Source organism: Ammospiza nelsoni, chromosome 1 (assembly GCF_027579445.1).
Source record: "Ammospiza nelsoni isolate bAmmNel1 chromosome 1, bAmmNel1.pri, whole genome shotgun sequence".
Taxonomy (NCBI): Eukaryota; Metazoa; Chordata; class Aves; order Passeriformes; family Passerellidae; genus Ammospiza; species Ammospiza nelsoni.
Genome location: NC_080633.1, coordinates 19,855,848 through 19,878,984, shown reverse-complemented (window position 1 = coordinate 19,878,984; position 23,137 = coordinate 19,855,848). Strand labels below are relative to the sequence as shown.

Genomic DNA, 23,137 nt, shown 5'->3' with positions numbered 1-23,137 from the left:
TATGGCACTTTTAATCTTCATTAAAAAAGAAGATTGCCATTAAAAAAGCAGGGGTTTTTTTCCATTTTTGCTGAACAGGCTAAATATCCTAATGCTGAATGAGTTTCAACAACTTAGGCCTTCTGAAATGTCAGGTGAAGCCCAGGGCAAAACATAGCCCCAGGTGTCTAGTAAGAAAAGCACATTCTGGTTTTTCTTCAGTAGAAGCAAAGAGAAGTAATGTTATAAATCCATATTAATGGAAGAAATTTTTTCTTTTTAGAACTGTAATTGCAAAATAACTGCAATCTGCCTCATTACATGGCCTTGAAGCTTCAGCTTTGCAGTTTGTCACTAGCTGATTTGAAAGCAACATTTTTGAGATGTGTATTATCTGTGGAGGGCAACATTTTCAAGAACACAGGATAAAAGTTAGAGGGAGCATGTGTTATTATAGGGCACAACCCTTGTATTGCTTTAATCCTGATTATAATTAGCTAGGATTCAATTGTGCTTGCAAACTAAGATATCAAAAAACTTCTCTCTGCAGGACATTAACATTCCCTTCTGCTTCTCCTTCATTGTTCCAGTCCAGCATGTGCTCCAAGGTTTAGTACATGATCTGAGAGGAAATTATCAATATACTAAGTGTATCTGAGAAATTAATAGTTTAATTTGCACAGTTTTGGGCTACTTGGTTGCAGTTGACTGTCCAGCTTTTAGGCTCTGTGGAGTAGAAGCAACAGCTTGCTTGGCATACTCCAGAATTATGCCTGAGCCTGACTGCTAGAGTTCCAGGAAGGATTAAAATTTAGCACACAATGGTTAATTTTAGATGCTTCACTCAAAAGGATAAATAATGAGGATTCTCATCATAAGGTTTCTTTATTTTTAATATAAATTTTGAGCTAAATTTTGACTAAATTACATCAGTGAAATTAACAGTATTTTTAAAGAAAAATATGAAAAAATGTAAAGAATAACTATCCTGCATGTAGTGATACAATTCTGTAATGTAATATATAGTTTAAAGTAAAAAAAAGAATTATAAAATATCTGTGAATATTAAAAGAAAGACAATGTCCACTGGGTTTTGACAGCCAGATCTTAATAAAGTAAAATAAAGATTTGCATGACTCCACTTCTCATTAAAATGAATGGGGACAGCAGGAGTAGAATGCTGAAAGATAATTGGATGTATTTTCCTGTAAAACTGTGTGAACCATAAAAGAAATTATTCATTGAATCTTCAGACTTTTAAAAATGTCCAGAACTTGGGAGAAAAAAAATAGCAAGTGGACTCTGTATCAAAATATTTGCCCATGCAAATAAATATGTATTATTTGATAGGGAATTTTATTTATAGTTTCCAAATCTAGTATAAAAATTTTATTATTTTTGATGTTTATATTTTATAATAATAGGTTTTTCTATTTATATATTATGTTTTTATTTATACAAAAATACATTACACTTTAATATTATTTGAATTAATAGGCATATAGTGAATGGGTTGATTTATTGTAGTGAATAAATATTCTATAGGCTGAATACATGCACACATTTCAGGCATCTGTGTGTGTTCCCTTGTGATAATTCCATGTAAAGCCTAATTAATTGCTCCAATAAACTGCACATTGGGCACTATGAAGAGGTACTATTTAATTCCCACATATCTTTTTTAACATGTTTTATGTCACCTGGATTGATGGCAGTGAGCTTTCATAACAGAAAAGTCTGAATTATGGACTTAAATGTTAAACCTTGATTGAGGGAAATAAGTTTGACAATCTGGGCTGACTTTGTAATTAACAATGAAGAGCTGTAAATTTTGCAGATAAATGAAAAAATATATGTTGCTGAATGCTGCATAGATACTAGAAAGTGGAAAAGGAAAAAAAGATTGAAAGAGAAAGCTCTTGAAATTTCTTTTTCTCGTGTCTGTGTTCAATTTCTTTTTATCACAGCAACTTTTCCATGATTAAATTCTTCATTCTTGACAGTTTCCACTGAGAATTAATTTGCTCTTCCTTGTTTCTGTTGTTTCCCAACAGTCAAAGGATAAGATTTGTGAGAGGAATATAGACACAACGGAAACACCTCTGTACTCCACCACCACCCTTCTGCCAACCACCACAAGGTTCAGAGTTTTAACAACCACCAGAGGATCCACCACTTCCCACCTTCCAACCAGCCTGCCCACAGAAGGTGATATGTACACACTGCATTTTTACACTTGAAAAAAAGCAATTTACAACTCAGAAAGAAATTTATTTCCTTTAAGTATGTGTTGATGACAACCTTTTCCCTCTGGGGCAGCAGAAGGAGTTGGGAATTGACTTCAAGGCTCTTGCTTTTAAATTGCTCACTCTTGCGCTAGTAAGGTGAAAAAGGGATGAAGGCTCAAGGAGAGAATGCTGATGGAGAAGTAATGACAAGTTAGGAAGACTTCATGAAAACTTGAGGTTACAATGACTTTTTCATGTTTCTTTACATTCAGGCAATAGTCCAAAACCTGCTGATATAGTAGTAGTAAACGTCCCTGCTAAATCTAGAAGAAATTCCCATCACAGACTTAATGAATTTGTAATTCTTTTATGGATTCTATCTAGCCAGGTGAAAGTTATAGATAATCCAAAATAAAAACCTCTTTGAAATATGCCTGTTTACCTTTTTTCAGTCAATTGACATTGTTCTTTTCATGTAGTGCTTGCTGTTGTGAAGTAATTTCTCTAGGCTTCTGAATTGAATTAACTGGGTAAGCAATGGTGGGTCAGTTCTCATCCTCGTCCCAATGGCTGCTTAAATCTTACCTTTTTGAGCCTGGGATATCCTGCTCTCCTGCCTTTTGAGGAAATTCATCTGGGCAAGAAAGATAATTCAGATTAATCAAAGATCATCTATAAAATGTGTGTGTGTGTGTGTGTGTGTGTGTGTGTGTGTGTGTGTGTGTGTGTTTGTTGAAATTGTATGTTAACACAAGAAAAAGAACTAGGTAGAGATTTTCCAAATAGCCTGTGACAGGAAAATCTGAGCTGAAGACGTTTCAAGGTGGGAATCTACTGATAGGAAAGACCGGTTAGTTTAGAAAATGTCAGTGCAGCATTTGGACTGCATTAAAAGGAATATTTTCTGGAATTCTGTTCATTAAAATTCACAAGAAGAAGAGGAATAAGTAAATAGGGTTTAGTAAAAGGAAGTAAATATGGTTTGGTATTAGTAGACTTTTCCAAGATTCTTCAAAAAGAAAATAAGTCATTGTCTTACTTTGTTGACATATGTTGGTTCATATAGTCCTTCAATGATAGAATGTTCAAGCTATGTGTGAATATGTAATATATATGAATTATTGAAAAACATTATGACACAAGCTCTCATACCCTTATTTGCTAGTGTTTTGAATGCTCCTGAATACTTTAACACTCTTGTAAGTAGGGGTTTTTTTAGTGGTAAGAAAGTGTAGTGTTCAGTGTAAGGAAAACCACAATCTAGCTCTCATCAAGTTGAGGACTAAATAATTTTCTTGTTGTGGAATGTATTTATCATTAGAAACCTATTGCTAAAGTGAATCATGGCCTAAAAAAATGCTTTTTCCTTCAACTAACTTTGAATTTCCTTTATAGATGACACCAAGATAGCACTGCACCTAAAAGATAATGGAGGTAAGATTTTTTTTTTGTCTGTAAATAGTGTCAGTATTTTGTCAAATTATACTTCACTGAACTTTATTAATCAAAATCTGATTGTAGAAATAGTTTTTACTAGACTCTCAAGGGACTCCAGCATCCCACATCTGTGTGGAAGATAAGTAGGGCAAATAAACTTAGGAACTGCTTAGGAAACTAAATATTTACAATTCTCTTTAGCTTTCTGTAATTAAAGAGCTTGTTCAATTATGGACATATTAAACAAACTTTAATTGTATTAATATAATTATTGACTAGTAATGCAGTATTAATACAGTTATTAACTATAATAATGCAGTTTTATTTAACTGTTTTAAGAGTATATGGTGCTAGTTCTAAATAATAATATTGTGCTATAAAGTCATTCACAGTAGTGTATCATGACATGACATTTTGTTAATAAGCATACCCATTTTATATCTACGTCTGTACTAGCAGAGATCCTGCACATTCTCCAAGCACATTCCCTGTTTAAGTTAATAAGATCACCTTTGCCATAAAGGCCCCTGTTAAATGAGGCTCTGCAGGGGACTACTTTTGTAATCTTCTTTGTGAGTTCAAGGACTGAGACCTGAGATTTTTCCTTCTGCCTTTGAAGTGGATGAGCATTCCCCTAGTAGAATAGGACTGAGTTGTCAGATGTCGCCTGCACCTGTGCTCATTTTCAAAGGAGAGCTAGCTGAGGTGAAAAGGAAGATTTGGGTTAACTTCTGAAGGCTTCAGAATGGTCTATCAAAGCAGAGGAAGATTTGCTGAGCAAATTTAAATAAATCACATTACCACTGATATTAAGGGGAATATTATTGGCTCTGATTGCCTTTCCAAGCAGGGAACATGAAGTTTCTCTCATGGGTCAAGGGAACAAGCAGCCAAGTGTGGCAGCAGGCACAGGCAGGGCACAGGGCAATCCCAGCAGCTCAGGGAAGCTACAGGGATCAACCCTGGTCTAGTGACCATCAGCTGAGTCTGCAGTAATGAGGCAGACCCAGGGACAAGGCAGGAAGCCAGGCTGGCAAAGAAGGGAGCAAAGGGGCACAGATGCCAACAGACAGCTCAGGAAAGGACCAGAGAGAGCATCTCCCATCAGTGGTCCTAGAGAAGGGGAGATTATAAACCACGTCTACACAGGAATTCTGCAACAGCAAAGGGATGAAGGCCAATCCAAGGCAGCCCAGTCCATGGACAGGACTGGAGACAAGCTATCTTTAGTGCTGGTCCAGGCCACAAGATCAGAGATGGGATTGAATATAGGTTCATCTGCAACATAGCATGGCTTTGGACCTGAGCTTACATGGGCACCCCAACATCATGGGCAGAGAGATTGCATACAGCACTTCAGAACAGCTGAGATATAGCAGTTTCTCAGGACCCTCACAGAGAATTATTCAAGTTTTGAAAAAACACAGAGTGCAGATGCCACTTAGCTTGTTGGTCTCTTTCCCTGCCATTTGTTTTTCAGTCATATTCAGCTATTATTTTCTCCTTCACTCAAACTAGAGATCTGTTCACTCCACGGGGGCAGTTCTCATCCTCTTCCTTGCCAGTCTCACCTCTGTTATTTTGCTGTCACCAACAACAGCAGGGCTGGTCCCATGCTGTATTGGGCATTGAATTGTCCATTTTTTGGCAGTGGTGTTTTTTGACATTACTTTGAGGCATAAGTGATCCCTTAGAATAAAGTGATCTGTAAACTCAATGTGGTACTTTTAAGCATTTTGTCTATGGAAATGTCCCCGAAACTTTCTCTCTCTCTCTCTTGAAATCAAATTGCTTCTTATTTTATTGTGAAAAGTGCTTCAGTGCTCTTAGAGGTCAATAGTCAGCCCTTCATTGTCTCTCCTGTTGCACGTCTGCTCTGAACTGGAGGTGTGATCCTGGCTGAAAAGTGCCCACACTCTGCCCTGTGAGCCAACGCTATGTGGCAGGTGGCTGACCCAGGAACAGGCAGCTCTTCATCATGAGCATCTCATACAAAGCTCAAACTATGCTGTTATATAAAAAATTATTCCAAAAGTGGGGTTTAGAAAACACATCCATATTTCTTTCAGTTTGTGAATTGCAGCGGGATTGTTTTCTCACTTGTTTGTTTTGTGCCCAAGATCTGAAAAGAAAAACTATGTAAAAGTGTTGAATCCTGGAGCAAATTGTAGATGGCTGTGGCCTACTTGGTAGGTGAGGTGTAGGGTTTGAAGCATTGGCTATATATAGAAAGTTCATTTCCACAGAGAAAGCTGCTGCATTTTAGGAGGACAAACCAACACCTGATGAGATTACTCATTTTACTTGAGCTTTCCTTTTATTCTTGAAATTAAAAAAAAGAAAAATTACTTCAAACAACACAAAAGCAAAGCAACACTCCAGGATTTCTCATTCACACAGTAAATGTATCTTTGAATCTGAGAAGCTCTTTTTGATGAATCTTCAATTATACATTGAATTTTCTAGTGTCCCCTAGATTAGACTCAGATAAAACCTCTGTAGCCGCAGGCACATTCTTTGATTCTCTGTGGTTTGTCAGCCTTTCATAAAGAGTAGATTATTCCAGCTCATGAATACAGGGTCTTTACTTTCTCACACTAAATCTTTTAAAACTCTAATGAAAGGGAGCCCTTTATAATGGAAAACCAAAGCCATATTGGATCAATGATTGCCTATAGTTTGATGTATCCTTGGGTGATAGCAGTCGATATCTGGTTAGGTAGAACAAAAGGATTCCATAGAAATTCTACATTTCACCTCTGTCTAGAAACGTTTGAAACCAAACCTTATAAATTTATAAATTGTTATAAATTTAATTTTTTGTTCTGTTCATACTGCTTTGACCTTTTAATTATATGAGAAAATCTTTTGCGACTGTACAGTAATGCAGCCACAGTTTTGTGGCATATCTTAATGTACTTTTCAAATTTGCTTGGCTTTGTTTCTTCTGTCTGCCCTCTTTCTTTACAGACATGACAAATGCATGCCTAGACTGTTTTAAAACACAGGTGGCATGCCATCACAATTTTTGTTATATCTTGGTTGTCCTTAAGATGACAAGCATTTTATAAGTTCTAAGAGATGTCCAGCACTAAAAATGTACCATTTTTTTGTTATTAATTTCAGATTCAGTTGCTTTTTCATTTTCTTAAAATTTAACACAACTGACTAAACATTTTAAAAGCCTAATTTTTCACAAAAAATGTGAACAATTGGCCATGGCTATCCTGTAATGCAATATTTTCTTGTTGAGAACTCTCTGGTGGATGATTTAGATGATTGGCCAGCACATCTAGAGATTTTATTTGACATTTTTAGACACTTTGTCTTGATGATTAGATTGTCATGAGTCCTTCACAGTCCTTCAGCTTTAAAACTCGAAAGAAAAGTCTATGTCTTTTGGACAGCAGGTATCAGGCAAATGCCTCACTTTTCTTTCCTCAAGGTGAATCAATTTCATACAGAAATTTCTGTTTCAAAAAAAGGAAAGCTGTGAAAAAAAAAAAAAACTGTTGAAGGAAAAAAAGCTGTTTAATTTATTTGTTAACAAGTTCATCCCAGCATATGTAGTTCTAGGAAATGTCAGTATCATGTTTTTTTCACTTTGGACATTTTCAAAGATGATCTAGATACAACTAACAGGAATGTACTAACAGGATTAACGTTCGCGCTACAGAGGGCTTAATTTTATTTTGAGAGATTAGGAAACTCAGTTACAAATGACCAAAATGTAGACAAAGTTTTGGAAAAAGAGTACTTTTATATACTTTATATACAGTGATAAACTTACTCAAGACTGTTTTTTCCAATTGTGTCCTATGTCTGGAAACTAGCTTCCATAAGTCATCTGTCTTCCTAATTTCAATTATAGAGAAAATGTAGTCCTTTTTTTCTTGTGTACCCTGAACTCCAGTTGCAAGACATAAAACACCATCTAATACCTGACACGAGTCATGTAACTTTTTTCTTTCTAATATGTTAAGTTGCTAAATGATTTAGAAAATTAGATATATGTCACCAAAGAAATATGCCAGCTTTTCAGGCAAAACAAATATTTTTTTCATAGAGGAAGTTATTATGACCACACAATCCAAAACCAAGTGACTCAGCTTAATAAGTCACTGAGTCTTCCCCAATTTTTAAGTAAAACACAATAAATCAAAAAATTATAAACATAACCTTTTGTGGGAGCTTAAAACTGTTTTAAAGCAGACTTTGTATAAGATAAGATTGACAAGATATGGCTTGTTTTTTACTGAAAGAACTTAGCCTAGCCACAGGAAATGACCTTCCAGATGCTTCATCTCATCTGGTGTTAGCCAGGAGTCCACAAGCTGTTTTTTAGGCCTTTCTCCTAGCCAATGGCAAGAGAAAGTAATTAAATGTCATGCTAAAAGGAGTGCCCAGGCTGGCATATGTTACTATATGGGGTGCCTAACTCTACAAGATACAGAGTAAAATCTAAATTACATACTAAGAGTGGCATCTTGTAGGCACCCAAGGTTTCCTTCGATTATCTTCAGTTTGTCCTAGCTCATGTGTTTTGTTTCCATTCCTGTTCAGAAACCTGCAGGCCAAGAGTTAGAACTTTTTTCCCAGTCTTTTGTCATGAAAAAAAAAGAGGATTTAAGGTTTATATCATTATTGCAAAAATCTTATTGAAATTAGTTAATGGATTATGTAATTATATGTTTACTTCTGTGTGTTCCACTGACTCAAAAATGCTGGTGTTCCCCTAAATTTGCAGGGTTCTCACAATTACTGAAGCAAGAATTTCCTTGAAGAAAACTGGTCATAAAGTTTACTTTATCTGTGCTATGCCATGTGCTGTATTTGTATAAATAAAATCTTACCAAAGAGAAGTTTTGAAATGGTTTCTATGAAGGCTTACAAATAGAAGAAAAAAAAAAGTGTCAGACCAGAGTGAAGTGGATTAGGTGGTGATGGATAGAAATGTACTCACAGGATAAAAATATGAAGATATATGGATTCAAGAAAAAATAATCACCTTCATTATCAGATAAACCAGAAAGAGCCCTGCAAACAGAGGTTATCTGATTTTTTTTTACCTTTTTTTTATTAATGTAGGAAAGATATTCCAAAAGGAACAAATAAAATGTAACTCAAATAAGTAAGGGATTGTTCCTGCATTTGATTTCACACTACAGATTATAGGTTAAGAAATACTAATACATCTCATTTACTCTCTATTTCTCGCTGAACTTTTTCCAAGCTGTTTCTCCTCTCTCATTTCTCAGCAGCCTCTTCTCAGCTCACATTAGAGACAGGTCTTGATAAAAATTAGAACTCTCTCTTGTCTTTGGTATGATCAAAGTGGAAATTTAGACCCAGCTAATTTCCCTAAATGCAGGTCTCTGTTTCCTGCAAATTCAGCTCTAACACTCAGAATAGGAAGCAGTGCTTTTAGCAAAAAGTGTGGGATCTACCATAGTATATTACTGTATGAAACACGAAATGATGGGCAAGTGTAATTCAAGTTCTTTCTTCCCAGTGAAACCTGGGATTTAAGGAAAGCCTATACAGCCTTGCTGGGGTTCAGTATGGTATAATTGGGCCAAAGCCAAGAACGCAAGCTTGGAAAAGCAACAGCCTCTTACATAAATATTCCCAACTTCCTCATGCATCAGACACAGGAAGAAATATATCTTACATATTACATGCAGTGGCCAGTAGGCTACAAGCATGTTTTTTAAAGCAAGTACAAATGAAAAGTGCTGAACTCATCCATTCTGGTTGAAAAAATAGAATATTACATCAATAATATTTATTCTTATTGGTTGCATAAATAAGCTATTATTTTCCACTTGCTTCATGGTACTTTGAATTGTACTTAAAGGTTTCTTATAAAAAGAGAGTTGTGCCCTTTCTAGAATTTTTGCGTCTCCACTACATCCCAGTTTTGTTGCCAAATAACCCCTAGAAAGAAACTATCACTTTCTCCTTGAGCAAAAGAGGGAATTTTTTATCATATTAAGTGTTATATATCACATTGAAGAAGCATGATGTCAAAAAAACAGAGGAGCTGTGTGTAGACACTTCAACATATATTGAAATCTAGCGTACTAATTTTGTTTCTCTTTGGTTTTCTAAGACAGATACGAAATGATGTTTGGTATTCTACTCTTACAGTTGTCATGACTTTGTTGTAAAGGCACACAGCTGACTTTGTTAGTCACACATTTACGTTTTGCTGACTTTGTACCAGATCAAAGGGTTAATGGAAAAACCCCACATAGCTCTAAGTGCAGATCTTAAGGAGGACTACAAAAAACTGGGATAACTTGTAAGAAAAGGCTGCTTTCTTTAGTGTTTTATCATCTGCTCCTGTTGCTGTCACAGTGCTATGGCAATGTGACAGCTAGGGCACACAACGATCCTGTGATCTTCTGTCTCTAACTTCCTATTCTACATGGAGTTAGTAGCCTTATCCAATCTTCTCTGCTCACTCGTCTTTGACATCAGTGTGCATGGCCACTGTAAAGAATGGCAAAAATTATGGTCAGGTGAAGGAAAGTCATATAGTTGTGCATTTTGCATTGAAGTTGAAATATCTGAAGTTGTTCTGTGTCCCAAAGATGTGGTGGGCACTGTGGTGAGTAACTCTACAGGCATTAGACACAGCATTCGAGAGGAACAGCCTGCTTTACCTTATTGTCTTGTGTTTGCTTTCAGTAGGGTTAAGAAGAGTCAATGGGGTGACAGAATTGGAATTCTTATAAATAGCTAACTTTTTTTTTTTCATCGGAACTTGAATCAGCTGCTTTTACAGAAAAATGGAGTGGTCCTTCATGGCTCTTACTGAGCTTCATGATGGCAACTGTTTGATGCTACCTTAGTATTGTAATGGTTTACATGGTCTCTACCAGATCAAACTAAAATTGATACTAAAATTAATACAGATGACAAATGTTGTAGCATTAGGTGATATTTTAGAGCAAAAGAATGAAAGCCCTTAGCTAACATATTTAGAGTACTGTCATCCTATAAACAGAGGGATTTGATTGTAATGGACTCTCATCAATTTACTACACTAAGCAGTTGAACAGTCTTGGAGAGACTTACTGAGTTGCCCTGGCTCCTACAGAAAATTGATAGTGAAGCCAGATACTGAATTCTGATTTTGTGTGTTATAGTTCATAATATTCTCACTCAGAGACCACCTTTCATTCCTTACATGCAATTGAAAATCAATTTTTAAAGCATTAGCTGAGCTATAACTTAATAAATCATCCTGAAACCAGTAAAGCTATGGCTTAACCTCAAAATGTTAACAAATGCTAAGGGATTGAACCCACAAATCAAAAAAATCACACTCCATTACTGTGAATAGGTTGAGAACTCCAGAGCATGCTGTTCCTAAAAGAGGTAGAGAGAAAATTTTTATGGGAATTCCCTTGAGTCTCTGGAGAATCCTTCCAACTGCACATTCCCTTATTCTCTCCCACACACCATTAATCATCTTTTCAGGAATCTGTGTTATGTACAGGGAAAAAACTTGTGTGTGAAGAACCATATACCTGCCTCATAAAGCAAGAAGTCTCCTGGTAGATTCATATTCCAGATGTAAATGGAGGCCCAGAAGAGAGGGAAAATCTGGTGAGCTCACTGTACCTGTAAGACTGTGCTCAGCTGTCCTAAACATTATGTTCTCCCTCTTGGCAGGAGCCTGTTAACTCAAACCCACTGTCATACAAACAGGAGTGTCACAGTTTCCAGGCTAGAAAATATATATGTAATAGGGTGGAGGGCTGGTGAGTGAACTTGATCTATAGTTGCCCCAGAACATGAAGCAAGAGAAGGTTTCTGCTCTTTTGCTAACCAAAAAGGAGAAAATGCATTCTTCTGCCAAAAAGAGGGGAGAAAAGAACCAAGTTTGGGACTGAGTTATCATATTCAGGCTGATTGTTGCTGTTTAAATCATCTACATCCCTGGCTTTGTGTGTCAGTCAGGAGGGTCAAATAAGGTATTGTGTTTTATCCCTTAATGATTCATGTGCATAAAAGTGAGTTTGAATTGGAGGTTCAAATCGAATGGGTTTTTTTCCAGATGGTCTTTTGCCATCTGATCAAAATTCAAGAGCAAAAAGGAATGCCTTTTTTGGAGGGAAAAGCAAAATTTTATTTTCCAAGTCTGCAATGAAATTCTGCATTTCTGTCTGTCATTCACCTTTTGTTCCACATCACTCTATATAAAGGAAATTTTCTAGCCAGGAAGTACCAGAAGTTCATCTATTTTTCCTCATTTTTCCTGTAAAATATTTTGTATATCTGTTCTCACAGACAGAGACCATAATCTCTGGAAATTGAACTCTTTTGTATCTCATATCATAAGAGGTGTGATTGTATGTATCACAATTTCATTTTCTCATGTATAAAACTATCACAGTAGAAACTTTTTGTAAACTTTAAAATTAGATAGTAAAAAACAATGCATTTCATTATTTTACAGACCTCAAGAGTTATTATGCAGTTATAAGAAAAATCATGTTGCCAATGTACCCCGAATGTGTTTACAAAGAGCAAGCAGCAGTTTGTAAACACAAAAGCAGTTTCAGTTTGTGTCTTTGTTCTGTTAAAGTCAGCATCACAGTCCTGTGTGCCATGGCAAAATAAGATTTTCAATGTTCATTCCTTGAGAGTTTTTTTTGTTTTCCTACACCAAAAGAAGCTAGCCCAAGTGTAACTAGAGACATAATAGTTATTTTAAATCTAAGATTTTATAGTTTATGTGTTTCTAATGGAAACAATAGGGACATTTTTATTGTGTTTTCACTTTTATTTTTTTAAACATTACAGAATCAGTACAGCTATTTCTTGTTCTCATTCTGTGCCTTTATATTAGGGAAAAAAGGCTACTTGCTCTTTCTATCCAGTCATTCAGCACCTTATGAGAAGCAGACTGACCTTGGAGATATTAACAGACTCCTTCAGCTTAAAAGTCTAATACATTTAAGATTTTGAGAAGACATTAAAAATATAGAGTATATTATATGTAACAATTGCTTCTTGAGCATAAGAAAAGGAAAGTCTGGGGAAAGTTCCATAGAGAAAACTGCTTTTGGGAAAGGACTGGTCATAAAACAAATAGCCTTCCATGGGTATAGCCTTGCCTGGAACAATAGACATGCTGTGATAATCTTAGTAAGACTTCTACACCTGAAAAAGTTTCCAAGTCCCTTTTTTTTTATCTATTTCCCTTGGTGGCTTTTTAAAAGAACTGACTGTTGATTTTGCAGCAAAGAGTATTTTCAGTGTTGACAAAGTTGTTTATTGTCTCTGTGCAAAGAGAGTGAAATCAATTTCTCATGAGTATTTGAGCCCTGGGGTCAATGGACTGAATTTCTATTATGGAAATTACAGGTTACTTAAACTTGATGTAATTTAAGGAAAGCATTTCTTTTGTTTCCTTTTTTTTTCTTTTTTGCATTTGGCATTCTGCACTGATGTCCGCACAGTGCTCCACCCCTGACTAGCAGAAATCTGGGCAGGCAGTTGACACCTGTGCTGTTTCAAAGAGACTGCTCTAGTTTGCAAAGCTGGATGCTGAAAGCTGAGAAAATATCAGATCAAAAGGGATTAAAGGGATGACCTTTATAGAGTTGTTGGACCTTTGCTGAAGTCCCGAACTTTTTAAAATGCAGAATATGATGTTATGCCTTCAACCATAACATAGTAACAATACAAATTGCTCATTTAGTGCAAATCAGCCTGAAAATGAGTACATGACAAAGTATTTTTTTATGCACAAATATGACATTAAAGTAAAGAGTATGAAACTGTCAAAAAGATAATTTTGAGACAAAGAAGCTATGAATTCTCTGCTCCTTTGCAGGAACAGTTCCTTCTCAGTAGGGTGACTCAGAACAAACTGTTCATCCATGGGAATTAACAGTCCAACCAAGAGGATGTAGACCAAACAGGCCTTTTCTAATGGCCTTTCAGTTGCTTAATTTCCTTTTGTATGGAAATTTGAAAAATATGTACAAGTACTAAATATTGTTACAGTGCATGACCAGAAACTAAGACTGGTGTTTCTATACATTCATCTGTTCTCAAATGAAGTGAATATTGATGGCTATGTCAAGCAAAAGATTCTGCTGTCTGAAAAGAAGAGGAATCTTTTTTTTGATCACTTTTCTTTCCTGTCTTCATGAATCTTGCATCCTTTTTTATATAGTTCTCTAACTAGTAGAAAGTATTTTAATGACCCTTTAGAAGAAAATTTTGAAAATTTGAAAAATAGAAATTCCACACTCTAGGTAATATCTCCTTTCCTCTACTTCAGTATAAAGAATTGCCTGGAAATGTTCACACTATGTATTGTGAAAATCAAATCAAATCAAATCAAATCAAATCAAATCAAATCAAATCATAGGCTGACACCTACTTTTCCATTTCAAAACTCCTATACATTTGTATGAACTAAGCTCTAAGAAAGCAAAGTAAATCCCTTTGTAGGATTTAAGCAGGGAGAGACCTGATTTTTGGATCCTGTTCAAACAAACTCAAAATTCATGTCCAAAATCAGTACAATTAAAACTGAAGTTCCTGTGTGAACAGATACTCATGACCTTTTAAAAAGCATGATACCTGTAGGATTTAGCTGTACCAGAGTGGGTATCATGCTTGCAATTTTTTATTAAAATCATTAATGTTTCCTACATGCTAGTTTGTCTTCCCAATCTATTGGGCTCTTTTGCTTTATCTTCCGATTCCGTTACTCAGTTCCTTACTCCACAAAGTGTCGCTCTCTTTAGGGGACAGAAAAGAGCAACACTGTGGGGTTTTGACTGTACTGAATCAAGATTGAGGAAATACGGACAAAAATTCCTTCTCTATCCCCAGAGATGCATAACTATTACATGGAGTAATAGTCAGATATATGTCTTGGCTAAGATAATGCATCTTCATTTTCCTTTTCTCCCTTTTGTTCCAATGGTGCTGTGCAATCTGCTGGGTAACCAACCATGCAACCTTCCTTAGTCTGGAGAGAAACATGCTGCCATACATGGATGTATGGGCTGTAGCATTCAGATTAACTGTTCCTCTTTTCTTTTATTGCCCCTCATGCAAGACATTTACCACTACCTGCATCAATATGCCTTTCTTCTATATTTTCCAATTCTCAATTTTAACTTTAGAGTGAAGTGTTCAACTCAAATCAGATGAATGATAAAAGACCATGTACATTTATTGCTATTGTTGTTGTTGTTCCTCTTAGTAACAATTACAGTGATTTGTTTGAAGTGATACTCATAACACATATCTGTCTTCAAAGAAAAAATAAAAGAGAGCCCCTGACCTCAGAGAACATAGCACTAAGACAACCAAACAAATATTTCAAGGGGATGGCACAGCAAAAAGGATGGTTGCAGATATCAATGATTTTCATTATAGTCCGCTTGCCAAACGAGCATGGTGGCAGGAAATTTAAAAGTGGGCCTGAAAGAAAATTTCTCATAAGCAAGACCAGACAGGTGTTGTATGGAGTAACCCATGAAAGTGATTGGAGGAATTTCCAGAAGAGCAGAAAGCAGTTGGAATATCACAGACATACCGAATATGCGGAGCTGGAAGGGACCCACAAAGACCACAGAGTCCAACTCCTGGCCCTGCACTGAACCACTCCCAAGTGTCACACCATGTGCCTGAGAGCATTGTCCAAATGCTTCTTATACTCTGTCAGGCTTGGTGCTGTAAGCACCTCCCTGAGGAGCCCAGGAATCCTCTGGGTGAGGAACATGTAGCAGAATGATGGAAGTTTGTGAAGTCAAATTACCAGTGCTCTACTGGTGTTTCCTAAACCTAGGACTTCTGAATGGCTCTTTTGCCTGCAGAAGTGAGCAGAACAGCAATTCTTGTGTGCAAGAGTATGATGAAGAACAACCAGTTCTACAGGTGTTGGTTGATATATTGAGAAACTTTTCCCCCACAGGTTACACTGTTATTGAGAGGCTTTCAGTCACTTATTTTGGAAGCATTGCTGACAAGTTGCTTGTGACACAGACAACCCTCTTGTATCCTGACAGGAGCATAGCACGAGTGGCTTCTTGGTATCAAGTTTAGTAAATGAATGGTCTTCTGTAATACTTTGGTATGACTATTGATACTATTGGTATGACAAGCATACTATTGAGACCAAGATCAAAATATTGCAGGATATTTGCATCCATCTGTTGCACTTTTGGCTGTCTGATTCAGTTGCAAGGATCAGTTCCAAACTCATCTACAAGCTAATGAATAAGGCTTTCAGAATGTGTTTAATACCTAGACCTCACAAGGGTTTGTGGCATGTCTCAACTGGAATATTTAAAGAAAAATAAAATGTTCAAAATGTATTCAATTAGTACTTTTTTCTCTGTGGGATAATTGAAATAATTTTAAAAGAAAATCAAAGCAAACTGTATTATAAAGACAATTAGGAACTCCAGACTGTCCATTTTAAGTTCAAAAGAAAAGATATTAATATAATTTATCTTATTAGAATCAGTAAAACATGTGAAAGTCTCTTCATTAAGATTATGAGAGTACCTGGTGGTAGAAAAGAGACATCTAATATCTTTTTCCAACTTGGGCTGTAGAAAATGAGGTACATGTAACACACAAAAAGCAAATGCTCAGTTGCCATCTGTGCCATAATGGAATGGGTCAGGCATAAGTTACAGTTCTAAGAAGTGTGCTCTTTGTGCAGCTTCGACAGACGACAGCGCGGCAGAGAAGAAAGGCGGAACGCTTCACGCCGGGTTAATTGTCGGCATCCTGGTGCTGGTGCTCGTTGTGGCTGCAGCCATCCTCGTGACTGTCTACATGTACCATCATCCAACATCAGCAGCTAGTCTCTTCTTTATAGAGGTAAGACAAGAGCAACACTCTGTGTCACTAGTCCTGTCTCTTGGCTGGGGTATTTGGAGACTCCAAAATAGATCTTTCTTAACTGAATCAAAAAGTGTCTTCTTGTTCAGTGTGTAATCCTTGAAGAAAAGGAGCTCTCTTAGCAGGGAATTTTGTTTTGTTCTTAGCATGCTTGTCACTCTGCTCCTTTAGCTTACCATTGCTATTACTTCTTTTGCTTGTAGACAGGACATATATCTAAGAGATATATGTCAGATACCACACTACTTCTCTTTCCTGTCCTTCATTTTCCTCACAACATTTTCCTCCTTTTTCCATTACCTTTCCTGTGCACTGTCACTTTATTTCAGGACATATAATTTTTCTATAATTTTACTGTGGAGGGAGGAAAAAAGTGTTCATTCTTAATTCTACAGAAGTGACTTCTAGTTCGCTTTTAGCTGGAAATTTGTATTAGCTGTTCTTTACACCATTTAAAGGAAACTTTTTACACTTTGTCTTGAGTGTGGAAAATATTTTCATGTAATTTTTAACATCTATCATTTCTTCTGCTCTTTGTATTAGTGTAGAAACAGACTCTTTTAGACCATGATTCATCTTACCTGTTTGAGACATCCCCTTTAGGATTAGATAAATTGACATTTTTCTCCCTCAAATACAGATAGCTACCTTAGGTGCAGATATCTACATTGCAGATGCTGACGTTTAGTCAGTTCAGTTCTGCTGTAGACAAAAATATGAGAAAGGAGAATCTCCATAGGCTTTTGTGTCCACAAAAACCCATGAATTCCTACACCTCTGTGTGGTTTATTTTCTTTAACTCCTCAACATCCCCCTGCCTTGTGATAAGTACAGATTTGCTGAACATGAAAGAAAGGGGTGACTGTTCAGAACCCCCCATTTGTGGTATTCCTCTCATATGAAGAGCTCAGAGACTTACTGTTGGACAACAGTGAAGATGCAAAACCACTGGAAGTGTCACTAGGGACATACCTTAGGGATTGCTTAGGTAAAAGCCTGGACCAGGAAAATGTAGATATTTATTGTTAGTGACAGCAATGAGAATTGAAGTGAGACATGAACATGAACAGAATGATTCATCTTTAACATCGTATTATAATAAATATTCTTCTTAGATGGAATTGTAGTGACAGAAATCAGAATGAATTGTTTATCAGTATTCCTGTTCTAATAATGTAACTGTGCTAACCATCAGGGAACAGAATCCATGTAATAACACATAGTTTTCTCTCATGTTAACGCAGCATTTCAAGCCAGTTCACTGTTGATATAGACAAACAAAATTCCACTGAAGTCCTTGTATGAAAGGGAAGGTTTTGTCCCTTTCTTTTTTTCACACACAGATTAAATTTATATGGATTGAGTTTCTATTCTTTCACTCTACTAAAAGCAAGTTTCTTATCTGTCATGGTGTGATAGAAAAGGCTAAGTAAATGGCAACACTACTTTTCAACAAGAGAAGAATTCCAAATTCCAATACACAATTTTTGTTTGTTTGTCTGTTTTAAACATAGAAAGGGCATGTTAATTTATTTCTTTCATTGATAGCATACTCATCATGCAAACAGAGATGCCTTAATCAGTGTTGTTAAACTCATTCCACTGAATCTAATCCTTAGGTGCCATTAATCAATCTATTAATCTATTATTAATCACAGCTAACATGTCTTTCAGCAAGCAATGTAGTCATTTAGAACAAATAGAAAAACATAAAACTTCCTGTATAAAAGAAAGGAGAAATCAGTCAAGATAAAATTTATTCAAAACAAGGTATAACCTTCATTCTCTATTGGTTACTAGGATAAATGTGGTACTTGTGAAGGACCAGCATTAGCAAGAATTGTAAAAAGTACTAGTCATGAAGGGGTGGCCTTTTCCTGTGAGTGGTGCAAACACTGATGTAGTGGGGAAAATCGCAAGGGATGAAATAGGGGATGACTACCTCAGAATGCTTACACAAATTTCAAAACTTTTAAACTATTTTTGGCATCGTAAGTCTAGAACAGAGCAATTTAATCCATTCCAGAAATCAAATTGCTTTTAATAAGTTTAATAATTTAATTTTCAAAGAAAAAAGTTGTTTGATCAATTAAAAGAATAATAAGTAGACTGTATTATTCTTACATTCATCTGATCTATAGGATTTACATGTTAGCAATGCAAGAAGAAAATATCTTCTCATACCTGCCTTTTGAAAATGAAGTTCAAAAAAATAATCAGGCAAAACTGGTATAAATAGGCCAGTCTTACAAGAAATCATTCTTTATTGCATTTGTGCATTTGAAAAATATTTGAGTAAACTGTGACAGATAACATGATACTCCACGCAGCACAGAAGACAAGCTGCATTATTTATGGGAAATTAATGGAATATGGATCTGATATTACCATTCTAGGAAAAGAGCTCAAGAGGATTGCCATGGACTTGGTCATGAAATAAGAACAAGCACATAAATATTTCAGAAAATAATACTGTTTCCTATGAGTCTCTTGATTAATAAGCACATTGCACAGTTAAAACAAGATGTGACAGATGGACAGGCATCACCCTCCTGCAGATGTCTAAAAAATTACAAATACACTTTAGTCTGCCATCAAGTCTTCAAGTCAAATCAAGATCCACATCAGTTTATCTATCATTAGTAATTAATATAATTCTAAGGCTGGCCAAAAGATGGAACAGGAACCTGGCAAATTTGTGTTTACTTTTAAAGAAGTTATTTTATGGAGGCATCATATAGACATTAAACATAGCACTCATTCAAAAATCTATATAATTAATAGAAAAAACTTCTTTTTATATCTAAGATACTATCACTAGTTGGTAGGTAAAATGTCAGTTTCAATCAGATTTTGTTGGGCTTTTTAGGTTAAGGGCTATGTAAGGAATTTTTAGTAGATTTGTTTTATAGTCAAGAGTGGTTACTGAATAAAGAACAGTGTAATAAACTGATCCTGTATCTGAGGATTTAAGTCTCTTTCTTCCTTATGTTCTCTGCAGATATCACCCAATATTCACTTACCTCTTCTCTCAGGTTCTCACAAAGCTCATCTCAAATCCAACTCATGTTTGTCATGAAGTGAGCTCTCCAGATAAGAATAAATACACCCAGACTTTGACTGTGCTGCTTACTCTTACACTGATAAAGGCAATCTCTTGTGGCACCTCTGAACACCATTAAATGATATCCTGAGTTCAGGATAGTTGGTTTAAATAAACAATACAGAAAAGCCAAGAAAAATACCATTTACTACAAAAGCTATTGTCTTAGAACATAGTGGCATTATTCTATTAATTTTTTTTACCTTTTAAAAGGTAAAATTCTGACAAAAATGCTTCTCTGGGGGTTTTTTGTTTCATGCCTGTTGAGCAGAACACACATGTGCAGCCCCATCAGGAATAAAAATCCCTATTTTGAACAAAGAGTGTGAGAAATCTTAAATGCCAGTGCTATTCAATTTGCCTATGCTAGTGTGCAATTTTAAAATACCATCTAAACAGTTCAATGCATTTTCAAAAATTTTCCACGTTTTGTTAAGTGTGTAGAAGATTCAAATCAAAATGCTCTGTTTTCCTGTTTCTTCCAGCCTCTACACTCTTCAATATGTGTTTCATTGTTTAGGTTGGACACTTCTCTGGTGGCCCAAAGACAGAACGAATTATCAGCTTTTAAAGTCAAGGGAGCTTCAGTCAAAGTTCCAATGAATGCAGGCTCTTCCTAAGAGCTAAGAGTAAATATTGACAAAAGATTAGCTTGCAGAGTGACAGAAGAGATGTTGCAGCCTTGATTTTTTATTTACTTATCATTAACCTTGCAGTATTTCCTCTCCATTGAATTTTACTTAGTTGCCAATAATTTCCTCTCTTTAGTCACTTTACATACTCTTAACTTGAGGAATCCTGCTCTGAGCTGATTTAAACTGATTTTTGTAAAGTAGTATACATGTCAAATAATGCTTTTCATTACTTTCTCAACAAAGTCAGAAATCTAGCTATAACATATATCACTACACACTAGCTATAGCACAATGAAAAAGTGATTGATTGATTGATTGATTGATTGATTTACTAATTTATGTAGAATACTTGTATTCAGAATGTGAGGTTTGATGGCCAAGAAGCCAATCATGATGTCCTGAATGTCATGGATTGCATACCTGTGATACAATCACAGCGTATGTGATCTAGAGGCCCAGTGCTCAATGTAAAGAGGAGTAAAGAAATTCCCAGCTCAGCCAGATGGATTTGCTCAGATTTCAATGAGCTGTGGGCTAAATTGAAGCTTTAGTTTTATATGTTAATTCTTCCCTTTTTTTTCCCCTTGTGTTCTTTCTTTTTCCTGAATTTTAATCTTTAATTATTTACATATCTGCTTTAACTTGGGTGTTGACAGCAATTAATGTCCAGGGAACATTTAGCAAATTAAAAAATTAGGTATAAGTCTGATTACTTTTTATTCAGTTGTCTTTTGCATGTTTGTACTCAGCTATCAGTGGACAGAAGGTTTGCAGGACACAAGTTTACACTTGCATACTTTGTGGTTTTCTTCCCTTCCTTCCTTATATTGTGATCCAAAGTCCTTTTGAGGCTTGAAATTTACCTCAGCTGTCATCACAGTGCTCTGCCATTGGGAATCAAAGGCAATATGATCTGGCCACAGCTGAGAAATGAAACCTGGTGGGATGGATCCTGTGCCTGGAGTGCCCTGTTGGATGGTTCCAGGCTCTCCAGGAGGGACAGGCAGGGCAGGAGAGCTGCAGGGGTGGCACTCTATGGAATAGAAGGGGCAGAATGTGTGGAGCTCACAGCTGCCAATGGCACAGCTGAGAGCCTCTGGGTAAGAATCAAGGGACAAACAAATAATGCAGATGCCATTGTGGGAGTTCACTACAGACCTTCTGGACAGGACAAGGATGAATTATTCTTTGAGGAACTAAGAGACACTTCCAAGTCAACTGCCCTTGTCCTTATGGGAGACTTCAGCTTGCCAGAAATTAACTGGGAACATCACACAGCTGGTACAACCCAGGCCAGAAGATTCCTAAAAACCTGAATGTCAACTTTATGGAACAGGCTTGGAAAGATGCCCTCCTTGATCTACTCCTTGTCAACAGGGTGGATCTTGTGAGCAAGTGGAGATTGGAAGCCATTTTGGCCACAGTAACCAGGAAGAGATCAAGTTTAAAGTCTCTGTTAACAGAAGGAAAAATGCAAAAACCTCGACTCTGGACCTGAGGAGAGCAGGCTACAGACTGCTCAGGGAATTAGTGAGTAAGATCCCTTGGGAAAAAGCTTTTGCAGGTGCTGCAGTCCATCAGTGCTGGTCACTTTTTAAACATCACCTCCTAAGGGCACAGGCGCAGGCAATTCTCAAATGTCAGAAGTCAAGCATTCATGGCAGAAGGCCATCTTGGTTGACAGGACTCTTCTCTTGAAAATAAGGAGGATAAGGAAGATGTATGCCCAGTGGAATCAAGGCCACATGACATGGGAAACACACAGAGCCACTGCTGGCCACTGTAGGGAGAAAATTCATATGGCCAAAGGTCAGTAGAGCAGAGCTGTGGGGGACAATAAAAAGAGTTTTTTCAAATATGTTAATATTAAAAACAACATTGTTCCATTACGGGATGAGGATGGTCTCCTCATAAATAGGGACAGAGACAAGGCAGAGGTGTTTAACACATTCTTTGCCTCTGTCTTCAACAAGGATGATGGACCAAGGGTGCCCTGAGCTGGAGGACCATGACTGCAAGAATGATCAACTCCCAATCAATCCTGAAATGTGCAGGAGCTGCTGCTCTGGCTGGATCCCTAGAAATCTACGGGGCCTGGTGGGATTCATTCAGGAATCCTCAAAGAGCTGGATGATGTCATCACAGAAACTCAATGATTTTTGAGCAGTCTTGGGAATATGGAGAAGTCCCAGCTGACTGGAAGCTGGTGTAAGCTTTCTGAGCTTTCAAGAAAGGCAAGAAGGAGGACCCCATGAGCTAAAGGCCTGTCAGTCTCACTTCCATGCCTGGTAAAGTTATGGAGAAGTTTATTCTGGGAGGTATGGAAAAACACCTTAAAGCCAACACACTCACTGGTCACAGCCAGCACAATTTCATGAAAGCAAAGTCCTGCTTATCCAAACTGGTTTCCTTTTGTGACAAGGTAACCCATGGGGCTGATCAAGGGGAGCCATTTGGTGTAATGAGATTTTTGGATTTCAGAAAAGCTTTCAGGACTGTCTCTCACAGAGCCCTTCTGCACAAGATGTCCAGCTCACAGCTGGATGAACACATCCTGTGATGGGTGAGCAGCTGGCTCATGGCTCAGGCACAGAGGGTTACAGAGCATGGAGTGACATCAGACTGGTGACCTGTCACTAGGGGGGTTCCACAGGGCTCCATCCTCAGCCATGTGCTCTTCAACAGCTTCATCAGTGACTTGGACCAGGACTGGAAGGGACACTAAGCAAGTTCACAGATGATACAAAACTGGCAGGAGCTTTTCACTCCCTCAAAGGCAGAAGGGCCCTGCAGAGACATCAACAAATCAGAGGGCTGGGCAATCACCAACCATTGAAGCTCAGCATGGGAAAGTGCTGGAT

At 36.9% G+C, this 23,137-nt stretch overlaps 1 protein-coding gene across 1 annotated transcript in view; it reads left to right on the top strand.

Moving 5' to 3' along the window:
- The window catches only part of PLXDC2 (plexin domain containing 2), a 258,828-nt gene that overhangs the window by 222,645 nt on the left and 13,046 nt on the right, over window positions 1–23,137 (top strand). The window contains exons 11-13 of the mRNA XM_059467961.1: window positions 2,034–2,187; window positions 3,603–3,641; window positions 16,357–16,517. Coding sequence (XP_059323944.1) covers window positions 2,034–2,187; window positions 3,603–3,641; window positions 16,357–16,517 — 354 coding nt within the window. The remainder of the gene's footprint in view (window positions 1–2,033; window positions 2,188–3,602; window positions 3,642–16,356; window positions 16,518–23,137) is intronic.